This window comes from Somniosus microcephalus, chromosome 1 (genome assembly GCF_052327205.1).
Source record: "Somniosus microcephalus isolate GS21.2 chromosome 1, FLI_Smic_1.0, whole genome shotgun sequence".
NCBI classification, from domain to species: domain Eukaryota; kingdom Metazoa; phylum Chordata; class Chondrichthyes; order Squaliformes; family Somniosidae; genus Somniosus; species Somniosus microcephalus.
In genome coordinates this window covers 357,081,682-357,107,334 of record NC_140987.1, presented here as the reverse complement: position 1 = coordinate 357,107,334, position 25,653 = coordinate 357,081,682, and the positions used below count along the sequence as shown (strand labels likewise).

The following is a 25,653-nucleotide window of genomic DNA, read 5'->3' as shown; positions in this document are numbered from 1 at the left end:
TTCCGCACTCATGAGGACGGCCTCAACCGGGATCTTGGGTTCATGTAACCCCACCTGACGTAGGGTCATCCAGACTCGAGTCGTTGTTGGCTTGTTCTCTCTACACAGATGTGCCCGGACCTGCTATGATTTCCAGCAAAAAAAAATGTATTTTTGTCTTGTTTTTTGTTTTTCATACAGACCCCAGCATCTGCAACATTTGACCCCTTGTGACCCCACCTCATTGTTCATTGATGTAATGTTTTCTTGACTGACCTGTTTGGACACCATTCACATCTTTGATTGCTGTGATTATCTCTCTGCCGAGGTGTGATAAATGGCAGTTAGGAAGATTACCTGTAATCTTCTGGCATTATTCTCTGACTATATAAGCTGTGTCTTTATGCATCTCTCCACTTCACCTGACGAAGGAGCAGCGCTCCGAAAGCTTGTGATTTCAGATAAAACTGTTGGACTATAACCTGGTGTTGTGTGACTTCTTACATTTGTCCGCCCCAGTCCAACACCGGCATCTCCACACCATATATAATTGCAGTAAGACGGCTTTACTATTATATTCAAATCCTTTTGTAATAAAGGCCAACATACCATTTGCTTTCCTAATTGCTTGCTGTACCTGCATGTTAACTTTCAGTGATTTGTGTACAAGGACACCCAGGTCCCTCTGAAGACCAACATTTCCCAATTTTTCACCATTTAAAAAAAATACCCTGCTTTTCTATTTTTTCCTACCAAAGTGGATAACTTCACATTTCTCCAAATTATATTCCATTTGCCATGTTCTTGCCCACTCTAGCTTGTCTATATCCCCTTGAAACCTCTGCATCCTCCTCGCAACTTACATTCCCACCCAGCTTTTGTATCATCAGCAAACTTGGATATATTACATTTGGTTCCCTCATCCAAATAATTGGTATAGATTGTGAATAGCTGAGGCCCAAGCACTGATCCTTGAGGTACCCCACTAGTTACAGCCTGCCAACCCAAAAATGACCCGTTTATTCCTACTCTCTGTTTTCTGTCCATTAACCAATCCTCAATCCATGCTAGTATTACCCCCAATCCCATGAGCCCCAATTTTGTTTAATAACCTCTTGTGTGGCACTTTATCGAATGCCTTCTGAAAATCCAAATACAGGAAACTTTGTGCTATCCGCCACCGACGGGACCGAGCTGTTGCCGTCCCATCAAAACTGCCGGACAAACCAGTGCTAATGTTGAAACATACGGAGATTTTGAGCTCCGTATCTGGCAACAAACCCTGTTGCTTCTAAACAGTCGGCCGTACCTTGCAAGTGTCTCTGTAGCTTAGCAACAGCTTCAGCGAGACCTTGCAGAGCCTGACTGGTGGAAAAAAAAAAGCAACGAAAAGAAAAACCTAATGAAACGGCTCCTGATTTTTGCCGGTGGCTCGAGCATTCCGGACAGTTAACCTCTGGATAAACCAAAGTTTCCTGTACACCACACCACTGGGTTCCCCCTTATCTATTCTGCTAGTTACAACCTCAAAAAATTCTAACATTTGTCAAGCACGATTTCCCTTTCATAAATCCGTGTTGACTACCCGATCCTATTATTTTCTAAGTGCCCTGTTACCACGTCCTTAATAACAGATTCTAGCATTTTCCCGACTACTGATGTCAGGCTAACTGATCTGTAGTTCCCCTTTTTCTCTCTCCCTCCTTTCTTAAATAGTGGGATTACATTTGCTACCTTCCGATCCGCGGGGACCGTTCTAGAATCTATGGAATTTTGGAAAATGACAACCAATGCATCCACTATTTCTATAGCCATCTCTTTCAAAACCCTAGGATGTAAGCCATCAGGTTCAGGGGATTTATCGGCTTTCAGTCCCATTAATTTCTCCAGTATTTTTTGACTATTACTAATTTCTTTCAGTTCCTCACTCTCGCTAGACCCTTGGTTCTCCACTATTTCCCCGGGAGGTTTTTTGCATCTTCTTCCGTGAAGACGGACACAAAATATTTGTTTATTTTCTCTGCCATTTCCTTATTCCCCATTATAATGTCTCCTGTCAGGGACCCACATTTACTTTTGCAAATTTTTTCCTTTTTACATACCTACAGAAGCTTTTACAGTCTATTTGCCCTTTATCAATTTCTTGGTCCTCCTTTGCTGAATTCTAAAGTCCTCCCAATCCTCAGGCTTACTATTTTTGGCAACATTATAAGCCTCTTCCTTTGATCTAATACTATCTTTACCTTCTCTTATTAGCCACGGTTGGACCACTTTTCCTGTGGGTTTTTTGTGCCTTAAAGGAATGTATATTTGTTGCAAATTATATGTTTATTCTTTAAATGCTAGCCATTGCTTTTCTACCGTCATACCTTTTAATGTAGTTTCCTAATCTACCGTAGCCAACTTGCTCCTCATACCTACGTAGTTTGCTTTGTTTAGATTTAAGACCCTAGTTTTGGATTTAACTAAATCACTTTCAAACTCAATATAATAATTCTATCATATTATGGTCACTCTTCCCTAAAGGCCCCTTTACTACAAGGTTATTAATTAACCCTTTCTCGTTGCACAATACTAGATCTAAACTAGCCTGTGCCCGAGTTGGTTCCTCAACATATTGATCTAGAAAACTATCTTGCATACATTCCGTGAATTCGTCCTCCACACTATTACTGCAAATTTGGTTTGCCCAGTCTATATGTAGATTAAAGTCCCCCATGATTACTGCATTACCATTGTTGCATGCGCCTCTAATTTCCTGATTTATACTTTCTCCTACATTACATCTACTGTTTGGGGGCCTATAAACAACTCCCACCAATTTTTTCTGCCCTTTGCTGTTTCTTAGTTCCACCCAAACTGATTCTACTTCTTGATTTTCTGAGCTAAGATCCTTCCTTTCTTTCTACTGTCTTTACCGCATCCTTTATTATCAGGGCTACCCCATCTCCTTTTCCATTTTGCCTATCTTTTGTAAAAGTTAAGTATCCTGGAATATTTAGTTCCCAACCTTGGCCACATTGCAACTACATCTCTGTAATGGCTATTCGATCAAACCTATTAATTAATCTGTTTTTTGCGAATGCTTCGTGCATTCAGATAGAGTGCCTTTAGCTTTGACTTATTTCTATTTTTCCCTGATGTCGCCTTAGTCACTGATGCCCTATTACCTTTGGTACTCTCTGTCCCTTCCTGACCCACACTACTTATTTTTACCCAAAACTCTACTCTGCTCTAGAACCTTGAAAGTTCTCGCTGCTCTTAACTTTACTCTTTCCTGAATCCTCCCACCCCCTTTCATTAGTTTCAAGCGAACAAAATGCAGAAGGTAGAAATGAGCATAAATTATTGTAACTAAGAATCATTGTATGGAAATTTGAAACTTTTCTAAATTTGCACCTAGCTTTGACCTTTTCAATTATTTTTAGTTTGCTTCTCTATGGTCTGCAATAGGCTGTTGGGAAAAAGTCAATCAGAGCTGGGGATCAATTACATGAGAAGATTGAACTGATCAGGTGTAGTAGAATAAAACTTGCCTGTTACTTAAATTATAGACATATCTATCCTGTGACTGATTAGAGCAGCATTAAAGGAAGCATGTGATGGTGTGTGCTATGTGGAAGCTTTCAATATGTTACCGGCAGATATTCTGTTGTTAACTTGAAAGATACAGGGGCAGATTTTGCGGTCGGCGGCATATCTACGGAGTATACTGCCGACATCTGAATAGAATACGAACTTACCTGATGGGGACCCGCCTTTGCGAACTTTCTCTGACGCTGTGTATGAGGGCAGCGTAATGGCCCCTGGATCCCAGGGGTACTGTGAGTGCGGAAGTGTACCTGGGATCACGGCCTGGTGCTTCAATCAGTGGAAGCACCAAGTTTCCTCTTGACAGATATGTGGGAACCATCATCAGGCTTGTACAGTTAATTGTTCAATGGGACACGATAACTGGTACACGGGAGTAAAGTTACAGAATAAGGCAACAGAGGAGAAAGGAGGATGCTGTTACATATAATTGGGAGGGGGATGCAAATTGGTATTAGATTTTTTCTTTTCATTAAACTGTTACAGTAAATTGTACTGAATTTATTCAAGATATCAAATTATATTGCTGCCTGTCTAAAAATGAAAAAAACTGTTGATAGATTAAAAAAGCATTTCACTGTTTAGCATTTTAGCCGTTAATGAACCACATCTAAAGGGGATTTACAGCCTTAAATTCTTTAACCATAGTTGCCAACTTTTAAAGAGAAGACATGATTCTAACTGGATGCAAACTCTTATTATTTTCACCATTAACGCAGCTTATCACAAATAACCTGCAAAAGAATAGAAAGGTGGTTCATTTTGCAGTGAAACTGGCTCCTGCACCTACTTTCACTAACTGTAACATTTTCGTCCATAATTGCTGGGCATTTGGTGGGCAATTAGCCCAACTCTGCGCCAGAAATGAGTAATTCCCTGTCGGTGCGGATCATCTGTCAAGTCGTAACTTGACAGAACGCAAGTTTGGGATTTAGTGCAAGCGCATGCGGTCAATTTCAAAGGCAGTATGACGGTGTACTCTCACCGCAATCGGCCCCACATTGTTTATATCAATCGGAGTATCTTTCGTATGACTGGGAAAATGTGACACTTAAAGGACGTGCATGCCTTTTAGTGTAGCTATTGGTTGCTTGCAGTACAATAGCATTGCTTGCTTACTTAATTTTATTTATCAACACAAAAAAGCTGAAAGTCCTCAACAAATTTAAGGTACTGCAGCATTGATTCTGAACAGAAGAACAGTACAAATGATTTACATGCTGCTGTAAAGATGCTTTGTATACTACAGACTGCCACTACTATTTATTTCTCACGAGCACAAAAAAATTGGGAAGCTGTGAGAAAACATCAGACGCCAATGTTTAAAACAAAATTAACTTTGTAAACATATTACATTATAGGCTAATTCATTTTTAAATAAAATCTATAAAATATCACCTGGCAAAAGAGGATAAGGACAAGAAACAAAGTGAAGTGAAACAAGGTAGCAAATACAATTAACCTGGTTTGAAAGCATCATCTATATATTGGCCCAGATTTTGCAGTAAGAATAATGGTGAGGATATTGGTGCTCACCGTTATGGAGTAAATCTGACAACTTCCGGTATCCGCACATAAGCAGTTAAATGTGGAAATTGGAAGGTTGCTGTCTGAGTTGCCCTGCTCCTCCACAAGCTTTGCCGCATTGGTACCTTGCCGAGAGACTCGGCATTCAAACAAATGAAGGGCGTGAATTTGCAGTACTGACCCACTAAATATGCCAGAAAATGTTAGGGTTGTCCATTTCAAGTGTAAGTGAATTTTTAAAGGCGTGATAAGTCTTAATTGCTACCAAACAACCTCTCTGGCACTGAAAATTACCTTTTAATGTGGAATCTCATTCCTTCAGATTTTAATTATTGTTGGAGATAATTAAAAATTAAAAAAAAATTACTTTTCCTTTTGTCTCTTATCTCTCTTAATCCCATCTTTATTTGGCTTTCAAACATGAACATAGAAGATAGGAGCAGGAGTAGGCCATTCGGCCCCTCGAGCCTGCTCCGCCATTCAATGAGATCATGGCTGATCATCCAAATTCAGTACCCTGTTCCTGCCTTCTCTCCATATCCCTTGACCCCTTTAGCCTTAAGAAATATATCCAACTCCTTGAATATATTTAATGAATTGGCCTCTACTGCTTTCTTTGGCAGAGAATTCCACAGGTTCGCCACTCTCTGGGTGAAGAAATTCCTCCTCATCTTTGTCCTAAATGGCTTACCCCTTATCCTTAGACTGTGACCCCTGGTTCTGGACTCCCCGACCATCGGGAACATCCTTCCAGCATCTAGTCTGTCTAGTTCTGTTAGAATTTTATAAGTTTCGATGAGGTCCCCTCTCATTCTTCTAACTCCAGCGAGTACAAGCCCAATCGACCCAATCTCTCCTCATACGTCATTCCTGCCATCCCAGGTATCAGCCTGGTGAATCTTCGCTGCACTCCTTCCATGGCAAGAACATCCTTCCTCAGATAAGGCGACCAAAACTGCACACAATACTCAAGATGTGGCCTCACCAAGGCCCTGTATAACTGCAACAAGACATCCTTGTTCCTGTACTCAAACCCTCTCGCTACAAAGGCCAACATACCATTTGCCTTCTTAACCGCCTGTTGCACCTGCATGCTTACTTTCAGCGCCTGGTGCACAAGGGCGCCCAGGTCTCGTTGCACTTCCCCTTCTCCCAATCTATTGCCATTCAGATAATAATCTGCCTTCCTGTTTTTGACACCAAAGTGGATAACCTCGCATTTATCCACGTTGTATTGCTTCTGCCCAGTCACCCAACCTGTCCAAATCATACTGGAGTTTCTCGGCATCCTCCTCACAGCACACCGCCCACCCAGCTTTGTGTCGTCTGCAAACTTGGAGATATTACATCTAGTTCCCTCGTCCAGATCATTAATATATATTGTGAATAGCTGGGGTCCAAGGACCGATCCCTGCGGTACCCCACTCGTCACTGCCTGCCACTCGGAAAAAGAGCCATTTATTCCAACTCTTTGCTTTCTGTCTGCCAACCAGTTCTCTATCCAAGTCAACACCTTGCCCCCAATCCCATGTGCCTTAATTTTACATGCTAATCTCTTATGCAGGACCTTATCGAAAGCCTTTTGAAAATCCAAATACACCACATCCACTGGTTCTCCCTTCTCTATTTTACCAGTTACATCCTCAAAAAATTCCAGTAGATTAGCCAAGCACGATTTACCTTTTGTAAAGCCATGTTGACTTTGTCCGATCCGGTCACTTTTTCCAAGTGCTCTGCTATTACATCCTTTATAATGGACTCTAGCATTTTCCCCACTACCGATGTCAGGCTTACCGGTCTGTAATTCCCCGTTTTCTCTCTACCACCCTATTTGAACAGTGGGGTAACATTAGCTACCCGCCAATCCATGGGTACTGTTCCAGAGTCTATCGAATTTTGGAAGATGACCAGCAATGCATCTGCTATTTCTAGGGCCACTTCCTTAAGTACCCTAGGATGTAGATTATCAGGCCCTGGGGATTTATTGGCCCTCGATTCCATCAATTTCCCTAACACCATTTCCCTACAAATACTGATTTCTATCAGTTCCTCCGTTTCATTAGACCCTATGTTCCCCGACATCTCTGGGAGGTTATTTGTGTCCTCATTTGTGAAGGCAGAACCAAAGTATGTATTTAATTGGTCAGCCATTTCTTTGTTCCCCATTATAAATTCCCCTGATTCTGACTGCAAGGGACCTACGCTTGACTTCACCAATCTTTTTCTCTTCACATATCTATAAAAGCTTTTACAGTCAGTTTTTATGTTCCCTAGGCGCTTACTCTCATACTCTATTTTCCCCCTCTTAATTAATCCCTTTGTCCTCCTTTTGTTGGATCCTAAACTGCTCCCAATCCTCAGGTTTACTGCTTTTTCTGGCCAATTTATGTCCTCTCCTTGGATCTTATGCAATCCCTAATTTCCCTTGTTAGCCACGGTTGAGTCACCTTTTTAAAATTTTTATGCCAAACTGGGATGAACAAATTCTGTAGTTTACCCATGCGATCTTTGAATGTTTGCCATGAACGGTTCTGTACATGATTCTATATTGAATTAAATATTTACCCTTAAAGGTAAATTACCCTTCATTTGTGTATAAACAGTAATTTTGATTTTAGAGACAAATTGCTGGTTATTTGCAGTGATTTCAGTGGTTTGTTTTACATAAGAACATAATATGGTTTTCTCATACCATTTGGTTATTGGTGTAAGTTCTTCCTCAAAATTGAGTTGAAGTGAGCTCTCCATTGACTCTCTTACCTTAATAAACCCCAAGACTTTTTTAGTGCCTTGTTCTTAACCCAAGTTCAAACAAATTGAATGGATATCAGATGAACATAATATTACATACAAATGTACAATGGACCAGGCTGCATGCAAATATCTGAATGTATATATAATATATGATGATGGGACCAAGGCAGGATTCACCTGATCCAAGCAATAGGAAAACTCAAACTGTCAAAAATCAAAACCTGAGGTGCCTAATATTCAATCATTGAAATGAAATACTTTGACTTGAGATCAAAAGACATCATTTTGCTTTAATTAAAAAGGAAACAAACTACTTCAAACTTGCAGCACTTAGGAGCATTTCTTCCTGACTGCACAAAATTAAAAAACCTTTAATAAATGCTGTACGATACAATCTTCATTCAGTCCGCACGCAAGAACATGGAATATTTGTACTCTGTACAGTTTTTTTTCCCCCTACAGCTGCAGGGGAAATGTGTTGACATCCAAAAATTGCAATTTCCATATTCCTGAAGTTGAAGACCTTACAGGAAATTCTAATGTACACGCCAACCATCAGCATGCCAAAACATCTCTGCGCAATGCTTTGGGGCTTGGGACATAGCAACAGGAATAGGCCATTTGGCTCCTAAGAAGTGTTGGGAGACCAGAAGCCAATCTATGTCACTGGGAACAGAAGTGATGGGTTACTAATTGCAAAGTACTGTAAACAAGATTAGTACCTATCATTTTGAGTTCACTACAGTTCTATTACCAGTTACTGTATTGTTATAGGGGCAAGCTAACAAAGGAGCTTGGTGTTATGGTATTATTTTTCAGTTGAGATTTATCTTTTTCATGGATTTCATTATACATTCGTAATGGTATCCATAGCACCACAGATGGCCTAGTGAATAAAAGCACTACCTGGTGTAGCATAAAACTGTACATACTTGAAGCTTGGAGGTTCAATTCTTGTTCTGCTGACTTGGCTAATCTCAGTGGAAGCCGTACGTGAGGAATTGCAATTGGTTTCCATGTCCTAGTCTAGGGAGGGGAATATGCTTTCTTGGTCCCACTTTTTAAAAAAATCCATTGACTCTTTCTGAAAAATGTATGCATCTGGATGGTTACTATGTACGAAGAATTGCCTTTTTGGTGTGAGGTAAAGAACAACAATTGGCATTTATATAGTGCCTTTAATGTAGAATAAAGTCATCCCAAAGAGCTTCACAGGCATAATGAGAAAATGGGCGTCTAGTCATAAAGGGAGTTATTGGGGGTGAACAAAAATGTGGTGAAAGAAACTGTTGACTATCGCAACTGCTGACGTTGGTGTAGCAGTCACTTCACTTAGAATCATAGAATGGTTACAGAACAGAATGAGGCTATGCAAGAGCACTTCAGCTAGTCCCACTCCCCCGCGCTTTCCCCGTAGCCCTGCAAATTTTTTTCCTTCAGGTGCTTATCCAATTTCCTTCTGAAAGCCACGATTGAGTCTGCCTCCACCACCCTTTCAGGCAGTGCGTTCCAGATCCTAAGCACTCGCTGCATTAAGTTTTTCTTCGTGTCACTTTGGTTCTTTTGCCAATCACCTTGAATCTGTGTTCTCTGGTTCTCGGCCCTTCCGTCAATGGGAACAGTTTCTCTCTATCTGCTCTGTCTAGAGACCTCATGATTTTGAATACCTCTATCAAATCTCCTCTCGGTCTTCTCTGCTCTAAGGAGAACAACCCCAGCTTCTCTAGTCTATCCACGTAACTGAAGTCCCTCATCCCTGGAATCATTTTCGTAAATCTTTTCTGCACCCTCTCCAATCACATCCTTCCTAAAGTGCGGTGCCCAGAATTGGACACAATACTCCAGTTGAGGCTGAACCAGTGTTATAAAGGTTCATCATAGCTTCCTTGCTTTTGTACCCTATGCCTCTATTTATGAAGCCCAGGATCCCGTATACTTTTTTAACCATTTTCTCAACCTGCCCTGCCACCTTCAACGATTTGTGCACGGATACTCCCAGGTCTCTCTGTTTATGCGCCCCCTTTAGGATCGTACCCTTTAGTTTATATTACTTCTGTTGAGACTTGGGTGCAATTGGAACACCTTTACCGGCTAAAAGTTACCTGCTGTTTTCTATTAAAGTAGTTTCCTAGGGTGAATAATTTTGCACCCTGGATGTGATGCCTAACCCCAGCCCCCCCGATGAAATGAATAATAATGGAAAGGATGGTGTACTTAACCTTCAACTCCTCTGGCCCAAATGGCAGGAAAGATATAATGTCGTTTCCTTCTCTTCCCCACCTCTTTCTCTTCCGCCCCCCCCCCCCCTTTAATTTTGGGGGTTGGGAGGAGGAAGGGAAGTTGGAGTTCCATTTGTCCCTGGTGAGAGGAATGACATCAGCTTGGGTGGTAAATTCTCGCTCAGTTCAACTCCCCCTGTCCCCACAGAGGCATTCTGGGACATAGGTGGAAGAAAGGTGTAGGTCACCAAAGCCCCCAGCTCTGAGAAGAAAGTCTTGGCTGTAGTGGAGGGGAGGATCAATCACTGCCTGTCTTTTTTCTCCCCCTCCCCCCCAACCACCACTGCCCCATCAGATGAAATTTCCAGCTGCCCTTCCTTGCTGAGGTAATTTCCCTGTCTTTGCATCTTCTCTCCCTCCTTCCCCACCCCCTCCCATTGCTCAAGTTTTGTAGTAGTAACCACTAATTAAGCAGTGTGACCCAGAACAAGAAACTATATATGTGCCACCTCAAGTGCATGGAGTATGCAATTTATTCTGCGTACATGAGAATAACCCAACCACAATGATATTCTTGCCAGCAATAAGTGCAAAACAAACTGAACAGCTGCACATTCGTTCTCGCCATCAGTGAGACCTAGCTGTAACGATGGCAATTTCCTCAACATGAAAAGTCATGTTTGTTTGTTTCCAGGAATTCTGTGGTATCCAGTAATAGACTTGATCCACAAAAAAATATGAAGACTTATTGAAATCTCAACAAACATACCGACATAAACTAAATGAAAAAAAATTGAACCAAACCACCTTTCTATACTGGAGTCAATCTTAATTGACTTGTGCAAACAGTCCATCACAATATCCTCTTTAGCAAAATGGCAAGTGTTGATCTATCAAGTGGCATGGTGATGACTGCCCTTAAATATTCTAGGGTGCAATTAAGTGCTGCTTTGTGTTGCTCAATAAAAAGGGGTGAGTGGTATTGAACTAAAACTTGATAGACTTGGTAAGTTATCTTAAATATACAATCATATAAACGTATATGAATTTATTGATTCTCGTGTTTGCTCTGAGTAAAGGTTTATGTATCTCATTTGCAGCTTTTTTTTTAATGAGTCATTCACCTGTGGAGTAAACATTTTATTCAATCCATGAATGAGGAAGTCTCTTGGCTATAATGTGATCTGTAATTTTGGAGCCAGTGATTTCTAGCCTTGAATAACTTGTTCAGAGTTTGGCTGTAGAGGTGATGTTTTGAACAAATGTTGTAAAATGAATGAACTTGCTTTCTTGGTGTGATATTTGAAAGACAGCCCAACCTCTAGATTTGATTATGAAGCCGAGGGGAGAGAAATTTCATTGAAAAGCACAAGCTGCTTTTATTAGAGAACTAGGTACAGAAAGAATGGCTAATAGATTCAAAGTACAATTCTACAAACATTAAAAGTGGGCTAAGCATTTTTTAAGTGGTTCACAGAACACAAATAGTGCAAGAGAGGCTATATTAAAGAATCATAGAATAGATGTAGCTTGTAGAAAGAAATGTGCACGATCCAAGAAAGGAGCAGCATTTAGTCTTCCCAAGCAAGTGTCACATTTTGGGACTTTTGACCCTGCTAAAGGAAAGGGATTGGGATTGAGTTATATTGATGTGATTGGGTTTAAATCTCATACTTCAAAACTTGTTTGTAGTTACTTTTGTTAATGTTTAATTATTCTGTCCCTTCTCTGGAAAGAAACAAAATGCATATCCGGCCAAGAGAAGTTACTTTTGAGTAGCGGAAGAAAGACAAAGTCACAAGGAAGAGATCTTCATTATTGTAGCTGGACTGTCGATGAAGCATAATGGGTGTGTCAAGCCTGAACTTGTTGATTTAAAAAATCCTGCAGAACAACTCTAGATTTTGACCTTCCAAGCTTGGGTTTGTTTGAAAATCATTTAACGATATATACGATATACATTGGGAACAATGTAGGATCATGACTTAAGAATAAATGTGTACTTTTGGATGAGTGATTTTTTCTTCTTCTCTATTATTGTATATGGGTACCAATACACTGAACCTAGTGACATTTAACATTCATTCTAGCACTGTGCCTTAAAAGGACTTTGTATCCTCCAGCTTTTCTTTACTGACAACCAAGATGTACTCGTTTACTATGTAGAGGAAGGCTTTGTCTTTGCAGTGATTCTGTGAACCACTTAAAAAATGCTTAGCCTGCTTTTAATGTTTGTAGAATTGTACTTTGAACAGTTCTGGTCTTCATACTATAAAAAGAATATAGAGGCACTGGAAAAGGTGCAAAAAAGATTTGCTAGGATGCCATCAAAACGGAGAGGTTATACCTATCTGGAAAGATTGAACAGGCTGGTGCACTTACCTCTTAGAAAAGCGAAGACTGAAGGGTGACCTGATGGAGGCCTTTAAGATGATAGAAGGGTTTGATAGGGTAGACTTAAGAGCTGTTTCCACTTGAGGGGAGACCAGAACTAGGGGCCATCAATATAAGATAGTCACTAATAAATCAAATGGGAATTCAGGAGAAACTTCTTTACCCAGCGAGTGATTAAAATGTGGAACTTACCACCACAAGTAGTTGAGGCAAATAGCATAGATGCATTTAAGGAGAAGCTAGATAAACACATGAGAGAAAGGAATAGAAGGATGTGCTGATGGGGTTAGATGAAGGGTGGGAGGAGGTTTATTTATTTATTCCTGGGTGGGGGAGGTCTCTGTCTCTCTCTAGTTGAGAAGTAAAAACTAATGCCACTGCATATCAACCACCTAGTAATTAATGTGACTAATGTAACTTGTAAAAAGCATGTTAAAATGTAGCTGTGTCCTGTTTCTATATCGAGTAAAGATGGATATATTCCTCTATTAATTTATTGATTCATTTTAATTGGCTGTGAATCATTTTTACAGCCAAAGGTCATAAAACTGGCAACATAATTGATGGAATTTCTATGAAAGGTTTTTAACTGAAAATTTTGTTTGGTCTCTTTTTAAATGATATGAAAGTATGCGACTTAACTGCAATTAGTAGTTTTCAATGCATGTGCATGTTAGTGTGGAGGGTCAGTACAGTTCTTTACTCTAGTCCAAGCAACATACATTTTTTTTAATGCCAACCTTTTTTGGCTTTATGTAAAATTAAAAAAACTATTGCAAAATATTTGATATCACTATCTTTTAATGAAAACTAAAGTTAATTAAAAAAAAAAAAAAAAAAAAAAGTAGGTCACCCTGTACAGCTGGAGAGTAAAATGTCTGTGTGTCATACCAAATTAGGTCAATGTGCTAAACAGCTCTTCATGCAGCACAAATGGACCATATTAAACAAGCACACTTTCTATCCTAGCAGCAAGGAGCTGCTACAAAAGCTGTGCGTTACTTTAACATAATGGCCTGCAGATGTGAGGCTGTATGTATTGATCGAAAATGTCATTGTGGCATCACATTGCAGTGTTTGGTCAGAAAAAGGTTTGCTAAACATTGTCAAATGAAGACTGTTTGTCAACTGAGGTATATTCTCCCCATTTGCTAATGTTAGTGGAGAAAGTCAGCACGAGTATAAAGCTAGGAAACCCCGTTTAACATTTTTTTTGTGAACCGTGACAACAGACGAGATGCTTTTGGAGTTGTTATGGTCTATTGGCTCTCTGATGCCTGCTTCCAAAATTTAGTGTGTGGTCCTTGTATGGACATTTTTATGCAGAAGGCAAATTTCTTGAACTATTAATGTATTACAGCTTTCAGACTCAGACCAGTACCTATAGATTGTGATATGCTGCAGGTCACACTCTGTCCAACGGCAAAAGAATTCTGTGCATACTTGCTCAATGTTTAAACTCACAAGAATGTGAGCGCTCTCCTCGCATGAAAATATTAAAACTGGGCACCCTGGGAATTTTTTCAACTTGGCTATGCCGCTGGTGTCTCCTTGAGATGGCCTTGTAGGTCTTGGTTTTCAGTGTACCTGAACTGGCTCCCATATTATGGTTTGGCTTCTCCATCGGTAATGGAAGGGTACATATGTCTGACAACAGACCCAAGTTGTGTGTCTCGCTGCATCTTGCACTGCTGTCTCTGTGCATGCATATTAGTATGCATGTAAAGAGCTATTCCTCAGGCAGCTAATTTGTAATTGAGAGTAGACAGCTTTGTCTGATTTCTCAAATGTTAAAAAGCTTGGAAAAATAAGTTTACATAAATCACACGGCATTCAATTATCCACCTGGATATTTGTCTTTTTACTGGCTGGTTGTACTCCACTGGGTGCAAACTACAAGCCACCTCTGCACTGAGGTGGTTTAATATCACTGGTCTTAGTACGCACAGGATTCAGATCACTGACCTGACTCTCGGGTTATGCTGGCACTTTCGTATCGCTGTGCACCCAAAAACATTTTGCATTGACAGAAATGGCAGAATATCAAGAATTATGTTGCTTGTTCCTGGGAGTATATGGCAATTTTGACATGTATTTTTACACATTTCATCCAAAGGGATGTGTGATAGAAGTAAATCTGTTCTATTTAGAAATTCTTGTGTACGTAGTATTTACATTTGATCAATTTAGGACAACTTTGAAACATTTATACTGCTTTCTGATGATCATTTAAACAACAGATTACCATTTGCAGTTATGAGTATGATCTGGACAACAATACTATACATTGAGGTATATGCAAATGAATAGACTGTTTTGGAACAGGAACTTGTGGCACACTGTTCTTTGTCGTCTTTATTTTGCATAATCTGCCCTGCTCTTGTATATAAAAGAAAACTATTCTAAGTTCTCAATTTCTGTTGACATTTTGTGTTCCAATGTTCTGTGTAAGCAAAAATTATTCAAACACTGGTTACCTGGACATGGAACCAGTGGATTATAAAGAGCTCATGGATTTCTTCATCTCCACAATTGAGACCATCCGTGCAGTTGCCTCTGTCAACCACCTGCCTTCCTCATTCTTCCCCCACCCACCATGCAGTTTTGCCCAATTCCCTCCCATAGTCAATTCTGTATGACTTATTTCCTATTGCCTTGATCTGATCCACTCGTACTCCACTCATGGGCACTTAACAACCTTTTGTGGCCCAATGCTCGCTGACATTGTTTCGGGTTTCCATTTTATCTTTGTTCTTTTCAAAACTGCTGTCATCACACAGCCTCTCAAAAAAAAAAAAAAAATACATACCCTTGACCTATCTATCCTCTCCAACTACAGGTATATCTTCAACCTGCCTTTCCTGTTCAAGGTATTCAAATGTGCTGTAGCCTGCCAGCTCTACACCAGTATCTCAAAATACCGATTCAGATCATTCAAGTCCAGTTTCCAAGCACTGAGATCCCCATTAGCCAAAGTCACAAATTACATCCTCTTGTGACTAGTGCATTATCTCTTATTGTTCTCTATCTCTCTACAGTGTTTGATGTAGTCACCCAAGCTATCCTCTTCCATTGCCTGTTGTTCAGCCTCATGGCACTGCCCTTGTGTTACTACACTTTTATCTATCTCAACACGGCACAATTCCTGCAACGGTTTCTCATACCGTCCCCGTACAGTCACTTCTGAGGATCCCCTCGAGAATTAATCCTCTACTCTTTCCTCTTTTTCATCTGTATGCTGTCTTGGTAACCTTATTCACTAGCAGAGAGTTAGTTTATAAGAACATAAGAAGTAGGAGCAGGAGTAGGCCATACGGCCCCTCGGGCCTGCTCCGCCATGTAATAGGATCATGGCTGACTCACGTCCACTTCCCTGCCCGTTCCCCGTAACCGCTAATTCCCTTATCAGCTAGGAAACTCCATCTCCGTTTTAAATTTATTTAATGTCGCAGCTTCCACAGCTCTCTGGGGTAGCAAATTCCATAGATTCACCACCCTCTGAGTGAAGAAGTTTCTCCTCATCTCAGTTTTGAAAGGGCAGCCCCTTATTCTAAGATTATGCCCCCTAGTTCTAGTCTCACCCATCAGTGGAAACATCCTCCCCGTATCCACCCAATCAAGCCCCCTCACAATCTTATATGTTTCGATAAGATCGCCTCTCATTCTTCTGAATCCCAATGAGTAGAGGCCCAACCTACTCAACCTTTCCTCATAAGTCAACCCCCTCATCTCCGGAATCAACCGAGTGAACCTTCTCTGAACTGCCTCGAGAGCAAGTATATCTTAAATATGGAAACCAAAACGGTACGCAGTATTCCAGGTGTGGCCTCACCAGTACCCTGTATAACTGAAGCAAGACTTCCCTGCTTTTATACTCCATCCCCCTTGCAATAAAAGCCAAGATTCCATTGGCCTTCCTGATCACCTGCTGTACCTGCATACTAACCTTCTGTGTTTCATGCACCAGGACCCCCAGATGCCTTTGTACTGTAGCACTTTGCAGTTTCTCTCCATTTAGATAATAACTTGCTCTTTGATTTTTTTCTGCCAAAGTGCATAACCTCACACTTTCCAACATTATATTCCATCTGCCAAATTTCTGCCCACTCACTTAGCCTGTCTATGTCCTTTTGCAGGTTTTTTATGTCCTCCTCACTCACTGCTTTCCCTTCCATCTTTGTATCATCGGCAAACTTGGATCTATTGCACTTGGTCCCCTCCTCCAAATCGTTTCCAAGCTGATGACCATTAATTCTGTCTCGTCGCCTCTGTGCTGTCAGACAGGCAGTCTGGCATAGTCATGGATTAGTAACAACTTTTTTCAATTGAGATGGAACAAATAATTTTTGGCCTGCACCATAAACACACTGCTCCCTTATCACTGACTCCATTCCACTTTTTCCAGACGGAACCAGACCATGTATAATTCCCAAATCCTGTTGAACCCATAGATGAGCTTCAAATTCTGTCTTATTTATTGTCAAGACTACTATTTTTAAAAATTCATTCTCTGGATTTCATTCTTGCCTTTGTACAATTGATTGGCCACTTCAAAGGACAGGCAAGAGTCAAAAATGTTGGTGTGGGACTGGAGTCACATATAGGCTAGACCTTTTCATGGTACCAACTTTTTATTTCCAGATTTTTTTTTTAAGTTCCATGGTAGGATTTGACCTCATGTTCTCTGGAGTGTTAGTCCAGGCCTAACCAATATGGTGCCGTACCTTATTTCCGTCTCCAAAGCATTGCCTCCCTACCTCAGCTGTTCTGCTACTGAATCTCTTTCCCTTGAATTTGTCACCTCCAGAGAACTATCTGACTGACTTAGCGGATTGCCTAGGCATCCAATCAGGACTAGACTCTGGACAATCCCAATCCAGTCGACATTGCAAAGCCCTCCTCGCCAACATATGGGGACTGGTGCCCTAGTTGGGAAAACTGTCTCCGGCTAATTGAGAAACAGACTGACCGTCATACTGTAATCGTACCCATCAGCCAACATTCCAGGCTCCTCCGGGAACATCCCTGGGCATGTCCTGTCCCACTGACGGCATGAACCTACCTGATGTGTGGTCACAACATTATACAGTAGGATAGGCATGGCTCTGGGAATTCTCAACCGTGACTGATCTAAATCCATGAGACTTCATGATATTCAAGCAAGGCAAGGTAGCCTCCTGATTGTCACCTGCTGCGCCATCACCATAAAGACCACAACAGTTTAAGGATTAGGCCCATCACCACCTTCTCGGGGCAATTCAGGAGAGGCAGTAAATATGCCCTTGTCAGTGTTGTCCACATCCTGAGAACACATTAAGAAATACACTGTATTTCCCAATAGCCTCAATGTTCTATTCTCCAAAAGCTCCAACTTCCCAAAACCTCAGCTGCCTGTTTCCTACCTTGCATTTAGTTATGCTCATCACCCCATCCTTGGTGACTATCCCTCCCAGCATATCAAATGTAAAACTTATCCTAATTGCTTCATAAATTATTTTTTAATTAATTAAATCCTATTTCTTGTGTTAAATGGCTTGCTGTCTTTCCCTACCTTTTTTCCATTGTGAAATACCTAAAAGGCTAAATACAATAAGTTATAATTGTAGTTGCAGATGTAGTAGTGAGTGTTGATATTAACAATTGGGTGAATTTTCAGCTTGCTTAGTTTTGTATGTCGTTTTGTCCATTACTCTGTGCTGGTCCTTTTTGACCTAGTATGTTTTAATATTTTCTGTTTTATTCAAGCCAGGCAGATGCTGGTATTGGTGGCCAGATTCAAATTCTGCTGGGCCTCTTTAGTAACCAGTGGTGTTTACGTAATAATGCAAAATTGCACAGCTTCTTGAAAAGCTTGACCTATTCTGAACAGGTCTCGTCATAAACATTTCAAATAATGGCAATTGATTATGGAAGCAAGAATAGTGTGTTTGGTCCTCCACACTTGCTTCTGCTGGATTCTTCACTACTCAATTTTTTTGTGGATAACACAGACTTTGTTTTGGTCAACATGGATCTTTACGTGAATTATCATAGAAAGATCCCCCTCTGCGCCTCGGGGTGCAGTCCACAGCTGACGGTGAACCACAATGATTCAAACTTCAAAGTCTGTCTTTAATATAGTATCCCGTGAATGCCTTCTTAAAAGGAGGCTTTGGCTTGAAGACAACCGTATTTAATGTTGCATTCCACACTACCATAATAACATAGCCCTTCCAAAATGTAATTTTTTAAGTCCTCTGCAATTTCCTCCCTCATCTCTCATAGGATTCTAGGATATATCCCTTTGGGCCCTGGCTTGTGTGGGTGCTTAACCATTGCTAAACAATCTACCTTTTGGATACTTTTGTTCTTATACATAATTAGTTGGTATATATTCAGTGCAATGGATTAGTTCAGCTAGTTTTGACTAGTGCTCCCTGCCTTCTAGACTTTACAATGAGTCACTTCAGTATTGTCCTGTAATAAAACACTGTTGTAGAAAATGGGCAATTCAGAAATAAAAATGTGATTGGACTATTTTAAATGGCTTATTCAGTAATGAATTCCAATGAGTTTTGATATGGTGGCAAGAGTCAAAATGCATAAAAGATCTTAAAACTCTACAGACTTGTACTAATAGCTTTACAAATAACATGTATATGTGAAATGTAATTTATCACTGTTACCTGAATTATGTGAGTGGGATGGTATATATAATTGTCACTGTTCATTTTTTTTCAGATCTCTCAAAGAACAGATTTATTGAAATTCCACAAGAAGTTTGTCTGTTTGCACCATTGGAGACATTACATTTATATCACAATTGCATCAAATGCATTCCAGAAACTGTTGTTAATCTGCAAATGTTAACATTCTTAAATATTAGGTAAGTGCTCAACTGTCTTTGTCATATGCTATTATAAAAGGTCTAGAATTTACAACAGGAGCTAATCAGATTAAGCTAGGATATGAATCAATATTTTCGTGAACAGCAAGAGTAAGTCAACATTGATAATGGAGAGGTTAATCCCTCAAACTGGGATTCTACAGGGGAAAGGATGTGTGCCCATCCTTTAAGACGGCCTTAAACTCTATTTCTAAAGCATTGACCGTTTTAATTTTTATGTTGCTCTGATTGTGAACGTGATGGCCGAACTAAGACCTGCTTTGGATTTTGGACCTTTAACTAGAAATTATTTTTAGAGGATGAAGTCTTTTTTAAAAAGGATTTTTCTCATGTATAGGGCATAAGTGTTTAGATCAGCTTTCATCAATGATAACAGACTGGGCTTCAGTTTAATGTCTCATCCAAAGTATAGTGCCTCTGACAATGCAACATTCCCTCAGTATTGCACTGTGCTGCTAGCCTAAATTGAGCTTGTTAGAAATATAGAAACATAGAAAAACAGGAGCAGGAGTAGGCCCTTTGAGCCTGCTCTACCATTCAGTATGATCATGGCTGACCCTCTATCTCAATATCATATTCCCACTCTTTCCCCATACCCCTTGACGTAAGAAAACTACTAGGCACTTGGTCAGAGTATTAAACAAGGCTTTAATCGACTGTTTCACAACATGGAAGTCAAGTTATCCTTCATTAGTTCCTGTTTACAAAATGTCCCTGAGCAAGCTGGGCCCATGCCCGAGTATTTATACTCTCCCTGGACAGCGCCACCAGCAGGCCGCCCAGTATATTTTATGTCATTTCTATATGAATGGCATGATTTATGACACCCCTTGATGCCTTTTGTGTCTAGAAATCTATCTCTTTCTTAAATATATTCAGTGACTTGGCCTCCATAGCCTTCTGCGGTAGAGATTTCCACAGGTTCACCACCCTCTGAGTGAAGATATTTCTCCTCATCTCGGTCCTAAATGTCCTACCCCGTATCCTGAGACTGTGACTCCTCGTTCTGGACCCCCAACCCAGGGGAAACATCCTCCCTGCATCCAGTCTGTCTAGCCCTGTCAGAATTTTATGTTTCAATGAGATCCCCTCTCATTCTTCTAACCTCTAGTGAATACAGGCCTAGTTGACCCAATCTCTCCTCATAGGACAGTCCTGCCATCCCAGGAATCAGTCTGGTGAACCTTCGGCTGCACTCCCTCGATGGCAAGTATATCCTTTCTTTGGTAAGGAGACCAAAACTGCACACAGTACTCCAGGTGTGGTCTCGCCAAGGCCCTGTATAACTAGTAAGTCATCCTTGCTCCTGTACTCAAATCCTCTTGCAATGAAGGCCAACATACCATTTGCCTTCCTAACTGCTTGCTGCACCTGCATGTTTGCTTTCAGTGACTGGTGTACAAGGACACCCAGATCCCTCTGTACATCAACATTTCCCAATCTATCACCATTTAAATAATACTCTACCTTTCTGTTTTTCCTACCGAAGTGGATAACTTCACATTTATCCACGTTATACTGCATCTGTCATGTATTTGCCCACTCACTCAACTTGTCTAAATCGCCTCTTTGCATCCTCCTCACAACTCTCAATCCCACCTAGTTTTGTGTCGTCCACAAACTTGGAAATATTATATTTGGTTCCCTCATCCAAATCATTGATATATATTGTGAATAGTTGGGGCCCAAGCACTGATCCCTGCGGTACCCCACTAGTCACTGCCTGCCACCCCGAAAAAGACCCATTTATTCCTACTCTGTTTCCTGTCTGTTAACCAATTTTCAATCCATGCCAGTATATTACCCCCAATCCCATTGCAAGTTCTGCAGCAGGGCTTGAACTTGCAACCTTTTGACTCAGAATCACTTCATTGGCACTCCCAAGTGAACCTGAAACACAGAAGGACACCGGTCCACAGCAGTAATCCATGGAATAATGGTTTGAACTGTTTGATTAATAAAGAACCTCTTTTGCCAAGTCATACTCTGGATGAGGATACTTTGTCATTATGTGCATTGGTTGGAATTTTTTTCATTTAAAGGGCTTTGCAATTCCTTGCTGTGGTGAAGACAATATAGTCACCAGTTAGGGGACATTACCTCTCATTCCTAGGGGTTTTCCTGAACACATTCACTACAACTGCAGTTAATATCTTCAATTTATGCTTTGGCGATGCCGTGCATTTGTGGTTGCATTCCAAGCTTTAGAAGCATTCTTTCATGTGGAAATGTTTTCTGGTGATCAGGTGGAGGGTCTTTTGGATCTTGAACATCAGCAGAAGCTTTGGGTTATTGCATGGATAATACCAAAGGGATTGATTGGGCAGAGGTTATCTACAGGACCTGGGACGCTCAACCTCAGCAGTCCTTTTGAGACTTTGGGAAATAACTGAATACCCTTTCAGGGAATCAAACCTTTGAATACAAGGCCAGTCAATAGAATAGAAGCTAAATGTCTAACTCACCTATTGGTTCCTCAGCTACCAATATTGATCTTTTTTTCCTCCTCTCTCACACTCTCACACTCGGTCATGGAAACTGTAAGCACTGTCTTCCAAGTCACAATGTCGTGGTTTCACTATGAACTTGAGCACATAATCCAACCTGACACTTTACTGTAAGAATGCTGTATTGTGGGCGATGCTGTCTTTTGGACCTGTTAACCTGTTTGCTCAGCATAACATAACACATCCTATGGCACTATTGACAGAAGAGCAGGGACTTCTGTATGTCCTGACCAATATTCCTGCTTCAAGTAACCCCATTAAAAACAGATTATTGGATTATTCTTTCATTTACTTTTCTCAGGATCTTGCTGTGCAAATATTGCCTACATAATGTGGACTGCACTTCCGAAGTAATCCTTTGATTGTAAAGTTCTTTGCAATATCCTGAGAATGTGATGAGAGATATATCATTTTTGCTGCAATAGAAATTTCTCTTTATATTAAATCTATAAAAATACATAATCCTTGAATTGTGGATCTGTGAAATATCTGTTTAAATGTACAAATGTTACTGCAGTAAAAACTTCAGCTGTTATTGAGAATCTACTTGTAAAATATGTGTATGTAGGATAGTTAAATGAAACAGGGATTCATTCAAAAAATTTAATTTGTCATACTCTTGGTGGAGCTTTTCTTTTGGCAATAAGGTGCATTACAACTGAGTAAAACCGTATTCACAATAAGCTGGTCCCTGATTTATGTCCTTTTGTGTTTAGAGGTGCTGTTATTACTGGTTGGCTTGGCTTTGAATTCAGTTTTCTTTTTTAGTCGAAATCTTCTATCAACTTTGCCAAAATACCTGTTTAATCTTCCACTTAAAGTTTTAGTTGTAAGCAACAATAAGTTAGTTGCCCTTCCAGAAGAAATTGGAAAGCTTAAAGACCTAATGGAATTGGTAAGTCTAGATTTGCTTGCCTACATCAGTGCTGTAGGTAAATTAATTGCTGCATTTTTTCTTGTATTAAATGTTTTTAAATACAAGCACCTTTGACTTAATCAGATGGACCATAACTGGAATTTTAGTTTTGGTGTTCATTTAAAAAAAAAAAAATAGAATTTTAATCCAAGCTTCTTAAGTGCTTGAAGCATCATAGAAATGTAAACACAGAAGGAAGTCATTACAAGCAGTCATGCTTATACCACCACTAACTGCACACTGGAACCATGCACTGTGGTCTGTACCCATTGATATTTTAGAAACATAGAAGAGAGGAGCAGGAGTAGGCCATTCGGCCCCTTGAGCCTGCTCCGCCATTTATTCAGATCATGGCTGATCATCCAAATTCAGTACCCTGTCCCTGCTTTCTCCCTAGATCCCTTTAGCCTTAAGAAATATATCTAACTCCTCTTGAATATATTTAATGAATTGGCCTTAACTGCCTTCTGTGGTAGAGAATTCCACAGGTTCACCACACTCTGGGTGAAGAAATTGCTCCTCATCTCTGTCCTAAATGGCTTACCCCTTATCCTTAGACTGTGACCCCTGGTTCTGGACTCTCCCGCCATCGGGAGCATCCTTCCTACATCGAGTCTGTCTAGTCCTGTTAGAATTTTATAAGTTTCAATGAGATCCCCTCTCATTCTTCTAAACTCTAGTGAATATAAGCCTAATCGACCCAATCTCTCTTCATACGTCATTCCTGCCATCCCAGGTATCAGTCTGGTGAATCTTCGCTGCACTCCCTCCGTGGCAAGAACATCCTTCCTCAGATAAGGCGGCTAAAACTGCACACAATACTCAAGGTGTGGTCTCACCAAGGCCCTGTACAACTGCAGCAAGACATCCTTACTCCTGTAGTTGAATCCTCTCGCTATGAAGGCCAACATACCATTTGTCTTCTTAACCGCCTGCTGCACCTGCATGCTTACCTTCAGCGATTGGTGCACAAGGACACCCAGGTCTCGTTGCACTTCCCCATTTCCCAATCTATTGCCGTACAGATAATAACCTGCCTTCCTGTTTTTGCCACCAAAGTGGATAACCTCGCATTTATCGACATTATACTGTATCTGCCATGCATCTGCCCAATCACCCAACCTGTCCAAATCATACTGGAGTTTCTCTGCATCCTCCTCACAGCACACACGCCCACCCAGCTTTGTGTTGTCTGCAAACTTGGAGATATTACATCTAGTTCCCTCGTCTAGATCATTAATATATATTGTGAATAGCTGGGGTCCTAGCATCGAGCCCTGCAGTACCCCACTAGTCACTGCCTGCCACTCGGAAAAAGACCCGTTTATTCCAACTCTTTGCTTCCTGTCTGCCAACCAGTTCTCTACCCAAGTCAGTACCTTACCCCCCAATCCCATGTGCTTTAACTTTGCATGCTAATCTCTTATGCGGGACCGTATCGAAAGCCTTCTGAAAGTCCAAAGACACCACATCCACTGGTTCTCCCTTATCTATTCTACCAGTCACATCCTCAAAAAATTCCAGTAGATTAGTCGAGCATGATTTTCCTTTTGTAAATCCATGTTGACTTTGTCCGATCCTGTACTGTTTTCCAAGTGTTCTGCTATTACATCTTTTATAATGGACTCTAGCACTTTCCCCACTACCGATGTCAAGCTTACCGGTCTATAATTCCCCGTTTTCTCTTTACCACCTTTTTTGAATAGTGGGGTTACATTAACTACCCTCCAATCCATGGGAACTGTTCTAGTCTATAGAATTTTGGAAGATGACCAGCAATGCATCTACTATTTCTAGGGCCACTTCCTTAAGTACCCGAGGGTGTAGATTATCAGGCCCTGGGGATTTATCGGCCTTCAATCCCGTCAATTTCCCTAACACCATTTCCCTACAAATACTGATTTCATTCAGCTCCTCCCTCTCATTAGACCCTATGTTCCCCGACATCTCTGGGAGGTTATTTGTGTCCTCCATTGTGAAGGCAGAACCAAAGTATGTATTTAATTGGTCAGCCATTTCTTTGTTCCCCATTATAAATTCCCCTGATTCTGACTGCAAGGGACCTACGCTTGACTTCACCAATCTTTTTCTCTTCACATATCTATAGAAGCTTTTACAGTCAATTTTTATGTTCCCTGAAAGCTTACTCTCATACTCTATTTCCCCCCTCTTAATTAATCCCTTTGTCCTGCTTTGCTGAATTCTAAACTGCTCCCAGTCCTCAGGTTTGCTGCTTTTTATGGCCACTTTATATGTCCTCTCCTTGGATTTTATGCTATCTCTAATTTCCCTTGTTAGCCACGGTTGAGTCACCTTTTTTGTTTTATTTTTATGCCAGACAGGAATGAACAAATTCTGTCGTTCATCCATGCGATCTTTAAATATTTGCCATTGCCTATCCACCGTCAACCCTTTAAGTAACGTTCCCCAATCCATCCTAGCCAACTTGCGCCTCATATCATTGTAGTTTCCTTTATTTAAATTCAGGACCCTAGTCTCTGAGTCAACTACTTCACTCTCCATTTTAATGAAGAATTCTATCATATTATGATTGCTCCTCCCCAAGGGGCCTCGCACAACAAGATTGCTAATTCTTTCTCATTACATAATACCCAGTCTAAGATGGCCTGATCTCTAGTTGGTTCCTCGACATATTGGTCCAGGAAACCATTCCGTATACACTCTAGGAATTCCTCCTCCACAGTATTGTTACTAATTTGGTTAGCCCAATGCATCCCCAACCTCAGCATTACTGTTTGGGGGTCTGTATACAACTCCCACTAACGTTTTCTGCCCCATGGTATTTCTCAGTTCTACCCATACAGATTCCATATCATCAGAGCTAATATCCTTCCTTACTATTGTGTTAATCTCCTCTTT

General features: G+C 40.7%; 1 protein-coding gene across 6 annotated transcripts in view; it reads left to right on the top strand.

The window, feature by feature from the left end:
* lrch2 (leucine-rich repeats and calponin homology (CH) domain containing 2) overlaps positions 1–25,653 on the top strand; it is a 203,225-nt gene that overhangs the window by 50,334 nt on the left and 127,238 nt on the right. For all 6 annotated transcript variants that reach the window (XM_085995737.1, XM_085995745.1, XM_085995730.1 and 3 more), the window contains exons 2-3: positions 19,185–19,329; positions 22,626–22,752. In XM_085995737.1, coding sequence (XP_085851863.1) covers positions 19,185–19,329; positions 22,626–22,752 — 272 coding nt within the window. The remainder of the gene's footprint in view (positions 1–19,184; positions 19,330–22,625; positions 22,753–25,653) is intronic.